This window comes from Aquarana catesbeiana, linkage group LG03, assembly GCF_042186555.1.
Source record: "Aquarana catesbeiana isolate 2022-GZ linkage group LG03, ASM4218655v1, whole genome shotgun sequence".
In the NCBI taxonomy this organism is placed as follows: domain Eukaryota; kingdom Metazoa; phylum Chordata; class Amphibia; order Anura; family Ranidae; genus Aquarana; species Aquarana catesbeiana.
The window spans coordinates 340,962,993-340,982,372 of NC_133326.1; the positions used below are offsets into that span (position 1 = coordinate 340,962,993).

General features: G+C 43.4%; 1 protein-coding gene across 2 annotated transcripts in view; it reads left to right on the top strand.

The window, feature by feature from the left end:
* PDE6A (phosphodiesterase 6A) overlaps positions 1–19,380 on the top strand; it is a 178,351-nt gene that overhangs the window by 98,595 nt on the left and 60,376 nt on the right. For both annotated transcript variants that reach the window (XM_073620560.1, XM_073620561.1), the window contains exons 2-7: positions 2,892–3,044; positions 6,794–6,883; positions 7,032–7,172; positions 7,364–7,438; positions 9,754–9,818; positions 19,270–19,336. In XM_073620560.1, the coding sequence (XP_073476661.1) occupies positions 2,892–3,044; positions 6,794–6,883; positions 7,032–7,172; positions 7,364–7,438; positions 9,754–9,818; positions 19,270–19,336 (591 nt within the window). The remainder of the gene's footprint in view (positions 1–2,891; positions 3,045–6,793; positions 6,884–7,031; positions 7,173–7,363; positions 7,439–9,753; positions 9,819–19,269; positions 19,337–19,380) is intronic.

Below are 19,380 nucleotides of genomic sequence, written 5' to 3' on the forward strand. Positions count from 1 at the left end.
GCACCTCAAGAAATGAGGCAGTCATAAACTAAAAGGTGTGTAAATTCCAGAAAATGTACCCTAGTTTGTAGACACTATAACTTTTGCGCAAACCAATAAATATAAGTTCGTGTCATTTTTTTTAACAAAGACATGTGACTGAATGCATTTTGGCCTAATGACTAAAATTGAGTTTATTGGATTTTTCTTATAACAAAAAGTAGAGAATATCTTTTTTTTTTTTCAAAATTTTCAGTCTTTTTCCGTTTATATCGCAAAAAATAAAAATCGCAGAGGTAATCAAATACCATCAAAAGAAAGCTCTATTTGTGGGAAAAATTTTGTTTGGGTACAACATTGCATGACCCCGCAATTACCAGTTAAAGCAGCGCTGTGCCAAATTGTAAAAAGTCCTCTGGTCTTTAGGCAGCCAAATGGCCCAGGGCTTAAGTGGTTAAGTAGTGTTTTTTGTGAATGCCAACATTTTTGGGGAATACGCTGTGCGGTATCTTAACACATACTTGGATGCCCAGTGTTCTGTAAATGTAAACCACATATTCAAAATTGTTATGTCCATTTACTGGAAGTTATGTATGTGTGATCAACATTCCGTGAAGACAGCAAAATGCCAGAAGAGCCAACAAATGCCTCCATACCCCTATTATGTTACTGTAGGGAAGCGCAGAAGTTTTATCAGTGCAGTTGCCCTTTTCCCACTAGGTATCTAAAAGTCTGAGACATCTGCAGTATTGATGCAGCAGCCCATTATTAATTTAGTCCCACTCTCAGGTTGCTGCCAGTTTTTAAAGTAAAACTAAAGTGTAACGGAACCATACCAGCACCCAGTTTTGGTGCTTCCTTCAGTATACCGCTTTCTCCAGTCTGAACATAGATATCAGATATCATAGTTGCATATTGCAACCAAGAACTAGACAAGACTAGTTCATCTGCAAAACTGGAACATTTATTAAACAAATTTACACAGAATAAATACCCCACAGGAGAACAGGACCCCCTTCTGATCATATTACCCTACAAACTGTAACCAGAAACATAATTTACATGCGCTAATTAACTAGTCGCTTGAACCAGCCTAGGTGACAATGTTGTGATTAATCAGATATCCCCACTTCAGGTCAGACTTGCCGACACCAAGCTCACAAAGTACACTACACATTATCATAAGTTCAACATCCCCACAGTAATTTGCTAGCAGACAATAGGTGAGGTAATTAGCACAATTAACAATGCAAACAGTGATCTTACCCCACCTCAGACTAGTAGGCAACAGACTATAGCAGAAGACCTACTTATAATGAAACATATTATGGCAGGTGACCCCAAACAGGTGGCTTGAGTTGATGACATCACCATCTGCTTTGAGTCTCACAGTGAGAAGCAGTCACTATTGGTAATGAGCAGTGGCAGCTGGTGAAGTTTTAGGAGGGGGGTGCGCCAGAACCCGCCCTTCCTTTTTGACCTCTCCCACTTCTCATAAGCCCCACCCACTCCATCCTCTGTATTCCACTTGCTTCCACCCATAGTGTCAGGAGTATACAGCTCAGCATCACAGGACAGAGTATACAGCCCCAGAATCACAGAACAGGACATATAGCTCAGCCTCACAGATCAGGGTATATAGCTCAGCCTCACAGATCAGGTTATACAGCTCAGCATTACAGATCAGGGCATATAGCTCAGCATTACAGATCAGGGTATACAGCTCAGCATTACAGATCAGGGTATATAGCTCAGCCTCGCAGATCAGGGTATATAGCTCAGGCTCCCAGATCAGGGCATATAGCTTAGCATTACAGATCAGGGTATACAGCCCAGCCTCACAAATCAGGGTATATAGCTCAGCCTCACAGATCAGGGTATATAGCTCAGCCTCACATATCAGGGTATATAGCTTAGCATTACAGATCAGGGTATATAGCTCAGCATTACAGATCAGGGTATATAGCTCAGCATTACAGATCAGGGTATATAGTTCAGCCTCACAGATCAGGGTATGCAGGTATACATCATCTGTCCTTTATACAGCTAGCTGGTAGTAGTAGTAGTGATGATGGTTGTAGTAGCAGTAGTGATGATGGTGGTAGTAGTAGTGATGGTGATGGTAGTAGTAATAGTGATGATGGTGGTAGTAGTAGTGATAACAGTGGTAGCAGTAGTAGTGATGATGGTGGTAGTAGTAGCGATGATGACAAGTAGTAGTAGTGAGTCAGTGACACCTCCTGATTAGACACACATGGCACTGCCAGAAATCCCCAAAATGTCACCCACCCTCATGCTCCTGTCCGGCCGCACGATCATCCACCATGGCATGGGCCCAGTATGAGTGGAGAATGACCGAGAAGCGCAGGGAAGTGTGTGCAGAATGAAGGGGCGGCCCGACTGTGAGAGTATGAGTGCAGTGCAGAAGTCTGAGCCTGAGGCCCACGGCACCGGCACTTACCATTACAGGAATCACAGGCGTCACTCAGGCCTTCCTCAATCCACCGCACCTGATCCCACACGCACAATCGACTCCACTCCACACACAGCAAAATGAGTGGTGGCCAGAAAACCGGAAGTGCCGCCGCGGTGCCGCAAAAAGTAAAATGATATGAGAACACTAAAAAACAGTCTATTTCATCTTTGGGGAACATTACTCTACCTCTCAAGTTTACCAGATCTGAAAAAATACATAATGACAAGTATAAATTACTACTAAAGGCCTACTTGACTATTTTCTGTAGTGTATTTTAAAAACTGGCGATATCAACAGAGTTTTACTCCGGTTTGATGCATTTTTTTTACCTTCCTAGACACTTGTACTTTATTTTGAATGTTTACTTGTGAAACTTGAACATTAGTTCTTGTTTAAACCACATAATTTCTCACTTACATCTGCTTTTCTCATCTAGGATGCCCACTTCTGCAATTTTGTAGATAATCTCACAGAATATGCAACAAAGAGCATACTGGCAGCCCCTGTGATGAACGGCAAAGATGTAGTGGCTGTGATAATGGCTTGCAACAAAAATAGTGGCACTGCTTTCTCCAAAAGAGATGAAGAGGTAAGGCTGTGCTAAGGATAAATATAAATAATATATATAAAAAGTCTTCTTTTTAATTTGTTTATCTTAATTCGTTTAGAACTGACAGAACAATGATTGCTATGGATTGTTGCATTCCGTCTTATTGTGTTGCTTTTTTATCATTTATTACAGGTATTTATATATCGCCAGTAGGAATGCACCGATACCATTTTTTTATAGGCAAGTACGAGTACCGATACTTTCGGTCAAGTACTCACCAATACCGAGTACCAATACCTTTGCGGTGCAATTTGAGCCCATACAAAAAGAATGGGCTCAAATCACACTGCAAAGAATTGCATGCTATTTGAACAGGATTGCGGTGCGATTCCTATCCAAATCACATACCGTTTCCGCCCACTGCTCCTGTGTTGACCCAGTATAAAAGGACAAGGAAATACCATCTAAGTGCAGCAATGGGCAAACAGTTTATTAATAAATGTTGTAACAACTCACATGCTAAAAGTACATATCTCGTATGTCAAATCCAAACCTGCAGGACCAAAGTGTTCCTGTACCGCAGGACCCACTGATGATGGAAAACCACAGCCGCTTGTGTACCCACGTGTGCGCGCCAAGCTGGTTTACAGGGGTCCCAGAACTTGTTACATCTCCTCCAGTTCTGTGAGCACTGCAAGCAGCCGTGGTTTTCCATCATCGATGGGTCCCGCGGGATGGGGACACTATGACCATGCAGATTTGAATTTGACCTGTGAGATGTGTACTTTTAACATGTGTGTTGTTTTGTCACTGAATGGGCAATACAGCAGCAAAAAAGCCCCTGGAGGTGGCAAACTGACCCATGCACGTGGGCTACATGGCCAGCCCCATGCTCTGCCATGGCAGGCTAGTCCTACCAAGGCACTGGGGGATGGGGGGGTATAGCTGGAAAAGTGGGGTGTAAAATGTCTGACATGGAGCAAGTGGAAGGAGTCACACTGACATGTAACAGAAGAGGGTGAGTCTTGAATACACAGCGAGGGAGATCAGCAGGGCTCAAAATGGGCAGCCCAGAAGATGGCAGGTCATGTGCTCCCTTCCCTACTCACCAACTTCAGCACCCCCAAATCTACTTGTGTTACCCCTTTGCCAAACCCCACCCCCCTCCTCTTTATTTATGTAAAGCAGACAACACTCCCCTCCGCTAGATCACCACCCCCTACCCAGGAGGGTGCACATACCGTGGGGTGCCAATCAGGGTAGCTGCTTGCCGCTGCTGATTGGTCCAGGGACAATGCAGTGTCGGGTAGAAGGGGGAGCAGAGGAGCAGCAACCCAGTGGTGGCCATCTTGAGCCAATCTGCAGACATTGTCAGTGCGGTCACTGTGCTCATCACCCCCCCACCACCACCACTTCTCCAGGCCAGCCAGGGGTAGGAGATCCCCTTCTCCGGACTGGCCCACCACTCCTGCCTCTTCTTTTGCCCACATCCAGGGGCTAATAACACCATTCCCAGCGCTTTTGTTTGCTGCTGCTGCTGCCTGCCCTGTGCACCGCCCGAGCTGCACGCTATCCCTCCACGTGCCGCTGCCTGTGCTACTGCCTCTCCTGTGATGCTCGGGCACTTTGCTCACTGGAGCCTTACACTGGAATACCCATAATGTCGTCACAGGGCATTCTGTTCAAATTGCATGTGATTCATTACAGTATCGGTTTCGGGTATCTGAGCATTTTCATGAGTATGTGTACTTGTGAAAATGTTCGGTATCGGCACTGATACTGGTATCGCAGTAGTTTACAGTATATATTGATCATTCACATCAGTCTCTGCCCACAAGTCCCTAACTCACATTTATACATACACATACAAGGGCCTATTTATGTACCAGCATGTCTGTGGAATGTAGGAGGAAAACCATACAGGCACAGGGAGAACATGCAAACTCCAAGCAGGTAGTGCTATAGTTGGGATTCAAAGTGACAAGCCCTAGTGCTAACCACTTAGGTAATGTGCTGCTTTTTGTCTTATTGAACTTATTTTGTCTTATTGTCAAGCTTACAATAATAATAAATGAAATAATGGTTTACCCGTAACCAGGGCAGGACTTAGGGTGGTGGGGGCCCCTGGGCTTGAGTCACTTTCGGGCCCTACCTTCTATACATTACCTTAAACCTTTAGTTTTCTTTTAAGCGCACTCATACCGTTTGTCTGCCATTACATCACTGTCTAATGCAAACAGGTTTTCTCAACGGCAGTAAACGAGGCACTACGTAACTGCCAATAACGAATCAGCAAACCTCAAGATAAGAGTTTAAGGAATTTTAAGGAAAAAAACTATTTAGTGCTAGTTCACACCAGACGCAGTTCCATGCACTTTTTTTCTGCACTCAAAATGCATGCACAGTGTTTTCCATGTATTCCAATGGCTCTAATTCACACCATGCAGTCAGTTTCCGGTCAGTTTCCGGTGGAAACTGACTGCACGGTGTGAACTAGAGCCAATTTAATACATGGCAAACACCGTGCATGCATTTTGTGCAGAAAAAAAGCGCACAGAACTGAACGGAACTGCGTCTGGTGTGAACTAGCACTTAAGGAAAAAAACTCACATTTAAATGCTCATCAATGCAGCCTTGCACAGCGTCCATCTGCATGCTTGTCCAGTGTCATTTGCAGCCTTGCCCAGTGACATTGCAGCCTTATCAGTGTCATTTGCAGCCTTGCAGCCTTGTCCGTGTCATTTGCAGCCTCCATCTGCAGCCTTATCAGTGTCCATCAGCAGCCTTGTCCGTGTCATTTGCAGCCTTGCCCAGGCTGCAGTTAAACTGCAGTGACTTGTCAGTGTCACTGCAGTTTAAATATGACGCCACCGAGATTCACAGAGCCGGTTCTGTGTATCTCGCTCCTGACGGCTTTTCTCGGCTCCTCTCGCAGTCCCGCTCAGTCCCGCCCTATGATGGACATAATACAGGTCCAATGGCGGGACTGGGCGTGACTGTGAGCGGAGCCGAGCCCTGCCGCCAGAGCTAACCAAGTGTACTCGGCTAGCTCCGCTCACAGTCACGCCCAGTCCCTGTGTTATGTCCATCATAGGGTGGGACTAGGTGTGACTGTGAGCGAAACTAGCCGAGTATAGCCAAAGTACACTCGGCTGGGGCCCGCGGGGCCCCCTATTGGGCGAGGGCCCATGGGCTTGAGCCCACTCAAGCCCTATGGTAAGTCCGGCCCTGCCCGTAACTTGTTCCAGTCCTGTTTCTTTCCGTGACCACTGCCTGCCCTTATTTTGATGTGCTGATCCTGCTGGTTTTAGCCTACAATGCACTTCCTGTCCTAAGGTGACAAACTTCCCAAGCAGAAGCAGCATTGTCACTCTAGGAATGCGCTCTATCACTGGGTGTTACACATTTATGTGCCGATGCACAGCACATCACCACTTTCAGCCTGCAGTCTCAGATTGAGGTGTGCCTAAGGGGTGCTCCTTTGTGCACAACTCATCTCCAATGATTGACAGCAGCATTTTCATAGTATGTATTGCAACCAATACTGATAGGGACAGTCTATGCCAGCTGCCTACATCAAAGCCATAGTTTGTGCATGAATGGCAGAGCCGCTTGTGCATGAAGAGGAAATGAAGCAGAACGAGCAGCATCATGCATGCTGCCCTACATTTAAAAAAAAAGTTTTATCCTTTAAGAAAAGCTTCTTTCCTGCTTTAAATATCTGTTGATTAACTTTACGTTTGAGTTAAAATTTGGTTTGTGTAATCTGTGGTTATTTTGTTTTCCAGATATTCCTTAAGTACCTCAACTTTGCCAACCTGATTCTCAAGGTGTATCACCTATCCTACCTTCACAACTGTGAAACTAGAAGAGGCCAGGTATAGCGTGTTCCTTTTATTGCCATTTACCTTCTTCTAAAAAACAATTGATAACTTCTGTTTCTATTTACTTCTGTGCATGGCATGGATTACTGGAAGCCATAGTGTGCTACCTATTTCTAACTTTTGTTTTTTTAATCTTTTGCAGATATTGTTGTGGTCAGCCAACAAAGTATTTGAAGAGCTAACAGACATTGAGCGACAGTTTCACAAAGCACTTTATACGGTCCGCGCCTTCCTTAACTGTGATAGATACTCTGTGGGACTGCTCGATATGACAAAAACAAAGGTGGTTTTCACTAATCAACAGCATGTTTAACTGAAATGTATACCTTTTCTTTGTATTTCTTTGTGTGTTATGCTTAGAATTAAACATAAAAAAGATTGAGATATTTAATTTTATCAGTGCTACATCATACACATATTGCAAATCTTGATCTTTAAAAATAATATGGCTTTTATCATCTCGGTTTTCTGCAGGAATTTTTTGACCAGTGGCCAGTTCTAATGGGCGAAGTGCCACCGTATTCTGGACCAAAAACTCCAGATGGCAGGGTAGGTGTTTGTTGTGCTTACCTAAATGTATTTTATCATAAGAGCAATTTTATGTATAGCTAAAGTGCAAACTTTTTCTTTTTTTGTAAATTTTAGATTCAGTACACCCCTGTCAGTTTTTGGTGATGTTTTTTTTTAATTATTATTATTTATATATTCATTGCTGTCTGTGTACCATTGGGCAGATTTCCCTTTGGTCTTTGTCAAAGAGACATTAAAGAAATTGTAAGGAAATCTTCATAAAGTGAGGTGATCAATACCATCTTAGGCAGTTCTCATTGGAACAGGTGTTCCTTTTGGATAATGTACGCTCTGTTTCTATTCTTGTGACAGTTGCAAAATTTTAGATTTCCAATCACTTTATGTCCAATGATAATACTCTTTAGGACAAATAGTAAAGATAAATCTCTCCAGCAGGGACACAGACAGAAATTACAATCGAAGAGGTGTTTTAACGCTCCCCTACTCTATCTCAAACTAAAAGAAAAGGCCTTTATATATATTTTATTTATAAATAGGGTTCAGATTATTTTTGCTTATTATTTAGTACTACCAGAAAACTAATGAAGACACATTTAATTCTGACACATACGTGCAATCTGTTTGTACAATCTCAATTATGAAACCAACAACCATGTAGTGCAAGGGCCAGTATTATTGGATACAAATTCAATATATTTCTTAGGTAGACCCTCATACTTCACAGTTTTGGCAAATTGCATAAAGACTATAGAGCAGGATGTAGCATGTATGGGTACCTTAAAGTGGGTATGTTCGTCTGGGCTAGGGTAATTTTTTTTAACAGGTAAAAATTTGTATTGAGTTAGTGCAAATAGCACAAAGGGCAGGGGGCAGTGAATAGATATGAGAAATGATTAATCAAATCTCCAGAAGTTTAGGTAGTGATCTATGAAGAAGAGGGGGAGCGATGGTAGAAAGAAGTATAGAGGTTTGAGGGGGGGTCCCCCCCCAAAGCAAATAGGAAAATCAACAGGGCGACAGCTTTAATGTATCAAATTGCCCATAAATACAAGGTGAGGTTCCTAAACTCCACCCATGCCACCCAGATTTTCATAAACATTTTGGGACAGTTATGCCCCAAGTAGGTAAGTTTAAAATGGTAACACTGCAATAATCATGGATCTCCAGTGTTTTGTAGGTTAGGGTGACTTTACTCTGCTTCCTGGAAAAGCTGAGAATCCAATATCTTGCAAGAATGTGCTCCTGCACAGTGCTGGAGCGTATTCTTGAGGGATTTGAAATCCTCCGTCTTTTGCAGTCTCAACATTATTGGAAGCAGGGTATAAGGTTAGTATTTTTCTTTCAAGTTTAATTCTCATGTATAAATGACAGTATCTCTTTGTACTTCAGTGCGGGAGGGTAACAAACAAATGTACATTTACTTTATTAAAGGGATAGATCTATTGGATGGTTTGGATTATTTTGTCAGGTAGTCTATTTTTATCTGGCTATAACCAGGTTGGCTAAGGTGTCTGTTAATACAATTCTATTTCATTAAGAATGCCCACAGGATTCAGGCACTCCTTTTATGTGGAACTCTCCTAAACACAAACATCTGAACAGTCAAACCTAATAAGTAGTCAAATGTAGTATAAGTCAACCAAGAAGAGTTTCAAACTTGCCATATCAATGGATCCTCCTGAAAACAGCCGTGGGAGTGATAAACATGAGTTTATAGCCCAATATTTTTCCAAAATAGTTGATTTGGTGATTTTGATCTCATGTTTGTGGGTACTTTTAGACAAAGGTAGAAAACCACATACTGCACCAACACACACATTTTTGCGTGTGGTTTAGCACTCCCATTACCAATGGGTTTACTTATAGTAAATGAGTCCTTCAGAACAAGGTCTACAGGATTAACATAGTTCATTTCAGCTTAGTGTACTTTTTTTTTAGTGTACTTTTTGTACAAAGATCATTCTCTTATGCTACTAAAAAGATTGTGCAGGGGTGCTATTACATAAAGTATATACATTAGACTACTATTTAATGTTTGAACTCAACTGCCAGCTACAAAAAAACTTCACAGCTTCTAAGCATGCATCTCCGCTTGGACAAGGCTGATACTAAGCTAAGCAATTTGGAACAAGATTTTAAAGCTATGCCAATTCCAAAGGCTATGCTGTTGATGGTTCTGATTAGTCAAGAAAACACTTTCAACGATTAATTCCATATATTTGGGTTATTTATGTTGTTTTTTTTCTCAGATCAGTCCATTAGTAAATGGATGCCAAAATGCCATTAGAACATTTGACATTTTAATTTTAAGTATTTGCTTCTGCATTTTCCAGGAAATATCATTTTATAAAGTGATCGACTATATTTTACATGGAAAAGAAGAAATTAAAGTAATTCCGTAAGTTTGCTTTTTTGCTTGCATTTTTAACTTTTGATAAATGTTTATTTTCTCCCTCAAAGTAATTGTTCATTTATGTTGCATTTATGTAATTTACTAAGTAATCTTTAGGATAGTTCATCTTTTTGGTGTTTTAAGCCATTTGTTAATCTTGAAAGGGTTTATAAAAATGAGATTCTTCAAATCTCTGTGCTGCAGTGGAAATTTTTTTTTTTTAATATAGTTGGAGTTTGATCTGTCAAGAAGTTCACAAAAAAGGATCCCCTCCACCCACTACCCCCTAATAATTAAAGTGTATGTATAGACAGAACTTTTTTTGTAAGTTTGTAGGATGTTAAGGGACTAGAACCATTATCACTAAGACAGAAATTATGAGAAATTCAAAATTTTACAGTTGTTATGAGAACAGGAGGTGGGAAAACCAATGGGAACACCTGTTCCATTAATAACTGCCTAAAAGGGTAATTCCCCTCATTTTGTAGCAGCATCAGGGTTGATTTCCTAATGGAATATAGGTAGGCTCCTTTGAAAGGGAAGTCAGACTTTTCAAGGGAGTTTATTTAATGGGGAAAATTCCCTTGTAAATTGTACAGCCCATTTATTCACCTTTAGAAAATCAACCCCTTTTTCTCACTCCCTGTTCCATCTGCAGAAAAAAAATAACTCAAAGGGTTTTTAAGGTCTCCCTACTTTATCCAAAACTAGTAAAAACTGTTTTGGTTACAAATATTTTTAAACATAGATACCAAAAACAAAGAATACAAAAAGGTCTTCTTAGGCATAAGATGACAGCAGTATGCTCGGTTATACCATGCCACTGGAGAACGGCACATGCTCCCCCTCTGTATGAGTGGGTTGCAGAGATGGATTATATTGAGAGGATGGAGTCCCTATAGTATGTGAATTGGATACATATGAACAATGTCACCAAACATGACTCTCTTGGAAGGTATTCAGGGAGTCATCTGAAATGCAAAATCTCCTTGCAGGACAATTGTAGGACCTAAATGTGGTCTAAGGTTGTGTTGTGTGAAGCATTATCTGGTTGTCCACCCCTGGCTGCCTCTGTTTTTTTTTCTCTTTCTCTTTTGTTTGTGTCCTGTCACCTACAGCCTTTCTGGAGTTGATGAATAATGCTAAAGACTAATGTGCCATGGACTATAACTTTTGTCGGTTTTATGAGGCTGTGATGTGTCCAGTTCTGTCTTAAGCCTAACAATTAGTGTTGTCCGATACACTATTTTGTCTTATAGATATGTTCCTGTAGTGGTCCATCCTCTTTACTAGCATCAGCACTAGTCCCTATCATACATGTGTAATGGTTCCCGTGGGGTATTTATATGTCATTTTTATACTGCAGTACTTTTTATTGTTTTCTGAATACTCCAATTTTGTTTTTGTTTATTTTTGTTGTTTTTTTTTCTGGTATGTTTATACCACTTTTGTATCAAAATTGTGCATGGTAAAATGTTTTCAATAAAATTAGAATGAATATAAAGAGTTTATATTTGGATACTTTACATAGGGATCAAAAACAAAGAATACAATTGTTCCCTTAGTGAATATTTGTATTATTTGGTTTAATTGGTGTTGTTGCAAGTGAAATCTGTAATAATTCTTATCCTGAGAAATCCTGAGACCTGCAGGTGAGGAAAAATCCAATTTGTTACTACACATGTGATCCCAATCAGACAAGAAATCTTGTCAAGTCTGTAGTGTGAGGCCGGGTTGCTGAGAAGGCGTCCCTTGCGACTGAGTGCAGCGCTTCCCTGGATTTGATACAGGGGATGCGATGCCCAAAGGTGCACGGGTTGCCAGGGATACTGCAAGCTGGCTGGTAGGCTGTAAGTAGCTAGAGTGCGTTGTGGCAGCCATGCGGAGAGAAGTCTTGAGTAGCAATAGCAGGGTAAACCAGGAACAGGGTCCGCAGCCAGGCCAGTGATCAGTTACCAGAAGACAGTCCGAGAGAGGTACAGGAACAAGCCGGGTCATACACAGAGGGCAGAAGATCGGAGAGTAGTCAGCCAAGCTGGGGTCAGAGTGAGGAGATAAATAGGAACACAGGTCAAGCCAAGCAAAGGTCAAAACAGGGGTCTTCAGAGAATACAGGGCACAGGAACACAGGAAGCTGTTTGATAATCCAGCAAACTGCAAGTGTCAGTGGCAAGTTTAAATAGGCCGGGGGGGTGTGCCCACAAGATCCGGGAGTTCGCGCGTGTGTGCATGCACCGGCAGGCGCAGACTGCCGTGGCCTGGCTGTCGCACATTTGCGTGTGCGCAGGTGCACGGAAACTCTTCTGGCGCAACCATGACGTTACTGGCAGAATTGCCCACAACACGGCCATTTCCCTGACAGTGCCCCCCCAAGGGGCAGCCTCCAGATGCCCAACCGCGCCCATCTTTCGGGGTAACAAACTCGGAATCTCTGCAGAAGTCTAGGAGCATGTATATTGGCTGCAGGTTCCCAAGAACTTTCTTCTGCCGAGTAACCCTTCCACTTTACAAGAAATTGAATGATCCTACCTCTCTGGCAGCAGTCCAAGATGGCTTCAACTTCGAACTCTGTCTCATCTCCCACAGAAACTGGAGGCAGAGGAACTTCTTCTCTTCCTGAAAAAGGACTAGAGATAACAGCTTTAAGTAGGGAAATATGAAACACAGGGTGCACCTTGTAAGAACTCGGAAGTGACAGTTCAAAAGCTACTGGGTTAATCTCCCGTCCAATCTTGAATGGGCCAATAAATCTTGGTCCCAATTTCCGGGAGGGACAAGGAAGTTTAGGATTTGGGGAAAAAATTTAGCGCTACACAATAATGGGTGCAATAAATGCAAACATTGCATAAAGTCCAACTTGTGAATGCAGATATGTGCAAACAAATAAGTGCAATGAATACAAAAATGTGTATAAATGTGTATAAAGTCCAACACAAACACTGGTGTGATTGTGAGTCTTTAACCCCAAATGCTGGCTAGGAAATGGGAAAACAAAAAAGTGGAAATCTTCAAACAATGAAGTATAAATCCTCTTGGGGTGCAAGGAGTGTGAAACATCCACAGTGGTGAATCCGGAAAATGAAACAAATGGGTACTCTTACCAGAGCAGGTGGACCTGGATGTCAGCGACACAGAATCGTAAAGGCTTAAGGATGGAATCCGTGGCTCTCTCCAAAGGAGGTAGGGGTCCAGAATCTCCTACAGGTGACTCGGAGGTATCTCAATGACCTCGACTCGACCAGGAAATCGCCATCACAAAAGGAACTTCCACAGCAACTCTCATCAAAAAACAATGTATAAAAAAAAAGAGAGGGGGGCTCCAATAGTGCAGGTCGAAAAGATAGGTTTATTAAAACAACAATAACAAATAAAAAATAAAAGTGATCACAGTACATAAAAAGCAATGTGGGAAGCAGTAAGCGTGGACTGACGCATTTTGTCCAAATAGGACTTCTACAGGGGCTTATAACAGCTCCCCCACATTGCATATATATATACAGTGGGGACGGAAAGTATTCAGACCCCCTTAAATTTTTCACTCTTTGTTATATTGCAGCCATTTGCTAAAATCATTTAAGTTAATTTTTTTCCTCATTAATGTACACACAGCACCCCATATTGACAGAAAAACACAGAATTGTTGACATTTTTGCAGATTTATTAAAAAAGAAAAACTGAAATATCACATGGTCCTAAGTCCTAACTCTGTGACTGTTCTTGAATGGCCCAGCCAGAGCCCTGACTTAAACCCAATTGAGCATCTCTGGAGAGACCTAAAAATGGCTGTCCACCAACGTTTACCATCCAACCTGACAGAACTGGAGAGGATCTGCAAGGAGGAATGGCAGAGGATCCCCAAAAAGGTGTGAAAAACTTGTTGCACCTTTCCCAAAAAGACTCATAGCTGTATTAGATCAAAGGGTGCTTCTACTAAACACCGAGCAAAGGGTCTGAATACTTAGGACCATGTGATAATTCAGTTTTTCTTTTTTAATATTATAATTATAATATTTAATAATTTTTAATCTGCAAAAATGTCAACAATTCTGTGTTATTCTGTCAATATGGGGTGCTGTGTGTATATTAATGAGGAAAAAACTGAACTTAAATGATTTTAGCAAATGGCTGCAATATAACAAAGAGTGAAAAATGTAAGGGGGGTCTGAATACTTTCCGTACCCACTGTATATATATATATATATATATATATGTAAAAATATCTAAATATATCCAATGTACCTCAATCAATTGGACATACAAAAATTATAGCCTACTATTGGTGGCAGAGTGGTCAGCTGTTCCTGCTTAACCAAGCCTCTGTTTGGTTAACCAATAAGACAAAAGGATGATAAGTAACCAATGAACAAACTCATACCTGAAAAATATAAAAATAACAATGGCTCCTAAGCGGTGTATACACCGCCAAAAAGCCAGCGAAAATGACTTCCCCTCCATGTGACTACAAGTGGGAGTGTTCTATTCTGTCTAAACCAATAGGAGTGATGGAAAACTAAGTGTGTCAGTGGTGCAATCTGCGTAACTAGTATGCAGAAGACACCGCCGCACCCGGAATTGAAGGCTGAACATACAATGAAAGGACCTGTGACCCGAACCACGTGGGCTGCGCAACCAATCAGATGGCGCGGATAAGTCTTAGTGTCCGCAATATGGTATCACGCTGGCAACGGCGTCTCACATAGGGGACACCAGTGGGACGTCAGCTCAGGAAAGGGCACATGACCACGTCAGCGTCTGCCACGAATCCAATCCATCACGCGGTCAACGCAACAGCGGGCCATGTGACAAAAGGATGGATGACGTGGGGAGATGAGTGGGCGGCACAATGTCACATCTAAGTGGGAAAAAAACAGGACCGCCCACAGACATCCCTAATAGGACAAAAAAGAATAAAAGAATGGTGCGGGGACACCAGCTGAACAAGTTTAAGACCTCATCTCCAACCTTAAAGCTAGGGCTCTCTCCCCTCTTCTTGTCATATTGTTCCTTGTAGTTCTCTTGAGCTTTTTGCATGGTTAAGCGGAGAGTTTGATAATTAGCCTGAATGGATTTTATCCTGTCTTGAACTGCCGGGACTGAGGTCTCAGGGATGAAAGTAGATAGGAATGAAGGATGGAACCCATAGTTGGCCCAAAATGGTGATTGATTGGTGGTTGAGTGTACTGAATTATTGTATGCGAACTCCGCACAAGGGAGTAGTGAGGACCAGTCATCCTGGGAAATGTGGCAGAAACAGCGTAGATATTGCTCTAAGGTCTAATTAGTTCTTTCAGTCTGACCGTTGCTCTGGGGGTGATAGGCAGAGGATAGGCATACTTCAATAGACAAAACTTTGCAGAGCTCTCTCCAATCAGGAAGTAAATTGGACCCCTCTATCAGACACGATGCTATCAGGAAGGCTGTGAAGTCTGACTATCTGTTTTATGAACGCTTTTGCTGTGTCTGTAGCAGAAGGAGTACCTGTCATAGGCACGAAGTGTGACATCTTGGACAGATGATCTACAACAACTAGGATCGTTGTGAATCTTTCGGAGGGGGGCAGTTCCACTATGAAGTCCATAGATATATTCTTCCATGGTTGTTCTGGTACCGGCAAAGGACGTAGCAGACCCCAAGACTTAATGTTGGACCCCTTGTTTCGCTGGCAGGTAGTGCAGGAGCTAACATACTTCTTGCAATAAGATTTCAAGGTAGGCCACCAAAATGATCGCTGAATAAGATCCATGGTTTTCCGTACTCCGAAGTGGCCAGCAAGTTGATGATCATGTGAAGTTTGCAAGACCTGGATTCTGGCTTGTTGTCGGACAAAGATCTTGTCACTGTACCAGAGATACCCCCCCTGGTTTCTTAGAGAGGAAGTCTCTGGTTCCTGGCATTGGAGGGAGGCCTGTTCAAGAGAAGACCTTAGATCGGGTTGAATCAAAATAAAGTTCTGTGGAGACAAGATCGTGCTGGATGTTGTTTCTTTTGGAGTATCAGGGAACATTCGGGATAAAGCATCGGCCTTTCCGTTTTTGGAACCAGGGTGGTAGGTAATGTGGAAGTTAAATCGTGAAAAAAACAGAGCCCAGCGCAGCTTGACGGGGTCTCAGGCGTTTGGCAGTGCGGAATTACTCAAGGTTTCTGTAATCAATAAATATAATTATAGGGTGCGTGGCTCCCTCAAGAAGGTATCTTCACTCTTCTAAGGCTGTCTTAATGGCCAGAAGCTCACGATCACCTACATCGTAATTTCTCTCAGGCTGGCTCATGTTCCAGGAGGAGAAGGCCACAGGGTGAAGCAGAGACTTGGGTCCCAGGTGCTGAGAAAGTACTGCTCCTGTAGCTACCTCCAAGGCATCTACCTATAAAATGTAGCACAGGGCAGGATCAGGATGTTGAAGAATTGGTGCAGAGGTAAACAAAGACTTCAGTTTTTCAAAAGCAGATTGGGCTTCGGGGGACCACAGGAAACGAACATGTAGGCGGGTCACTTGGTTTATGGGCGAAATGATAGAAGAAAAGTTCTTTATAAACCTTCTATAGAAGTTTGCAAAGCCTACAAACCTTTGTACCCCCTTCTTATCTGACGGAGTTGGCCAATCTAGGATTGCCTGCACCTTCTGTGGGTCCATAGCTACACCACTGGTAGAGATGATGAGCCCTAGGAATTGTATTGATTTCTTTTCAAAGTCCCAATTCTCTGCTTTCGCGTAAAGTCCGTGTTTCCTTAGTGTGAGTAATACTGTTTTTACATGAGTCCGATGGAGCTCCAAGGTGGCTGAGAATATAAGGATGTCATCCAGATAGATGATGACGAAGTAGTCAAGATATTCCCGGAAGATGTTGTTCACGAAGTGCTGGAAGGTAGCCGGAGCGTTACAGAGCCCAAACAGCATCACCAAATACTCAAAGTGCCCGAACCTCGTTCTGAATTCCATCTTCCATTCATCACCCTCACGGATGGGAACGAGGTTGTAGGCACCCCGGAGGTTGAGTTTGGTGAATACTTGGGCTGAACGAAGTCTCTGGAAGAGTTCGGGAACCAGTGGAAGTGGATATCGTTTTTTTATGGTGATTTTATTTAGTTCCCTATAGTCTACACATGGTCTTAAAGTCTTATCCTTTTTTTCGACAAAGAAAATGCCAGCACTGGCAGGAGAGGAAGAGGGACAGATGAAGCCCTTTGCCAGGTTTTCGTCTATGTATTAGTGCCCCTAATTCCACTTCAGAGAGGGGAAATATATGTCCAAATGGAATCTCGGCCCCTGGAAGCAGTTCGATAGGACAATCATATGGCCGGTGTGGTGGTAGAACATGGGCATTTTCTCTTATCAAAGACGTCCAGGAATTCGTGGTACGCCCGGGGTACATCCTGGTTAGTGGGGGATACAGACTGGACTGTCAGACAACTGGTGGTATCTCTGTATTCAGGGGTGAGACAATGTTGTTGGCAATAGGGGGAAGTGAACAGGACTTCCTTCTTGATCCAATCGATCTGGGGGTTATAGGCTTGGAGCCAAGGAATAACCAAGATAATTGGAGACATAGGTGAGCTCAAGGCATCAAAACGTATGAATTTCCGATGGCCATCGGGAGAAGTAATAAGGAGAGGAACAGTCTCTAGAGTGACAAGGCCAGAATCAGGTAATGTGCCATCTGCTAAAAGGACTTCCAGACCCCGTTTCTTGTGGAGGAGGGGCAACCTAAGATTTCTTGCCAGGTTCAAGTCCACAAAGCAACTGCATGCTCCAGAATCGATTATAGCCCGGAGCCGGATCTCTTCTTCTCCCAACTGCAGTGTAATGGGGAGAACAAGCTGTGAGGGAGAAGTCCCGGAAACCTGGAAATATACTGGAGAGTAGGTGGGTGGCTTCTTGGACCTTCTGGGATAGCCACATAGGTAATGTCCGTCTCCTCCGCAATAGAGGCAGAGATTGGCTAGGATACGACAACGTCTTTCATCAGGAGTTAATGCGGAACGTAACAGGCCAATCTGCTTAGGAACTGATCCAAAGGTGGATGAACTGGCGGGTCTGCAGGTTAGTGATCGGTCAGACTGTCTCTCCCACAAACATCGATCCAGTTGGATAGATAATTGGATGAGAGCCTCAAGTGTAGTGGGAATTCCGATCCTGGCCATCTCATCTTTGAGGGATTCAGAGAGTCCTAGGCGGAACTGGTGTAGCAAAACTTCCTCATTCCAGGCTGTGTCTGCGGACCACCGACGGAAGTCCACGGTATAGTCCTCTACTGGTCGCCTACCCTGCTGCAGAGAATGCAGGGCGGCTTCAGCGGTGACAGTATGCTGGAGATCCTCATAGGGTTGTGCCATAGCCGCCAGCAATGCGTCCACTGTGCAAACCACTGGACTCTTTTCTTCCCATAAGTTATGGTTCCAGGCCTGAGGTTCATCGGACAGCAAAGAGATGAGGAACCCCACTTTAACAGTCTCTAAAGCAAAAGTCCGGGGTTGCATAGCTAGGTACAATAAGCAGGCAGTCTTGAAGGATTTGAACTTCTTCCGGTCTCCGGAGAATCGCTCCGGAACTCGGGGTTCTGGAGGCGGGAACATCATCAAAGGAGCCGCAGAGGGTTGTTCTTGAGCAGATGACTCTAGCAGGTGTTGCAACTTATCCGTTAGTTGAAGATAGCCTTCCTGTAACTTCTGAACTGCTTGGATCAGAATAGTGGCTTGTTGACACAAAGTCTCTAATGGGGATACACCTCTGCCGGCCTCAGTCATGGCTGGATTATACTGTCAAGTCTGTAGTGTGAGACCGGGTTGCTGAGAGGGTGTCCCTTGCTGTTGAGTGCAGCGCTTCCCTAGATTTGATACAGGGGATGCAATGCCCAAAGGTGCTCGTGTTGCCAGGGATACTGTAAGCTGACTGGTAGGCTGTAAGTAGCTTGAGTGCGTTGTGGAAGCCATGCGAAGAGAAGTCTTGAGTAGCAATAGCAGGGTTAACCTGGAACAGGGTCCGCAGCCAGGCCAGGGATCAGATACCAGAAGACAGTCCGAGAGAGGTACAGGAACAAGCCGGGTCATACACAGGGGGCAGAAGATCGGAGAGTAGTCAGCCAAGCCGGGGTCAGAGCGAGGAGATAAACAGGAACACAGGTCAAGCCAAGCAGAGGTCAAACCAGGGGTCTTCAGAGAATACAGGGCACAGGAACACAGGAAGCTGTTTGATAATCCAGCAAACTGCAAGTGTCAGTGGCAAGTTTAAATAGGCCAGGGGTGTGCCCACAAGATCAGGGCATGCGCCCGTGTGTGCGCAGACTGCCGTGGCCTGGCTATCGCGCATCTGCGTGCGCGCAGGTGCACGGAAACTTATCTGGCGCAACCATGACGGTTACTGGTGGAATTGCCCACAACACGGCCATTTCCCTGACAAATCTCCTGTATTCCCTTTATTAGAGTGCAATAGATATCATAATTTTTTCTTTAACATTTTAGGAATCCACCAGCAGATCACTGGGCCTTGGCTAGTAAACTGCCCACATACGTTGCAGAAAATGGTCTTGTAAGTATGAGTGTTCTATAATATATCATACATTGGAAGGACTG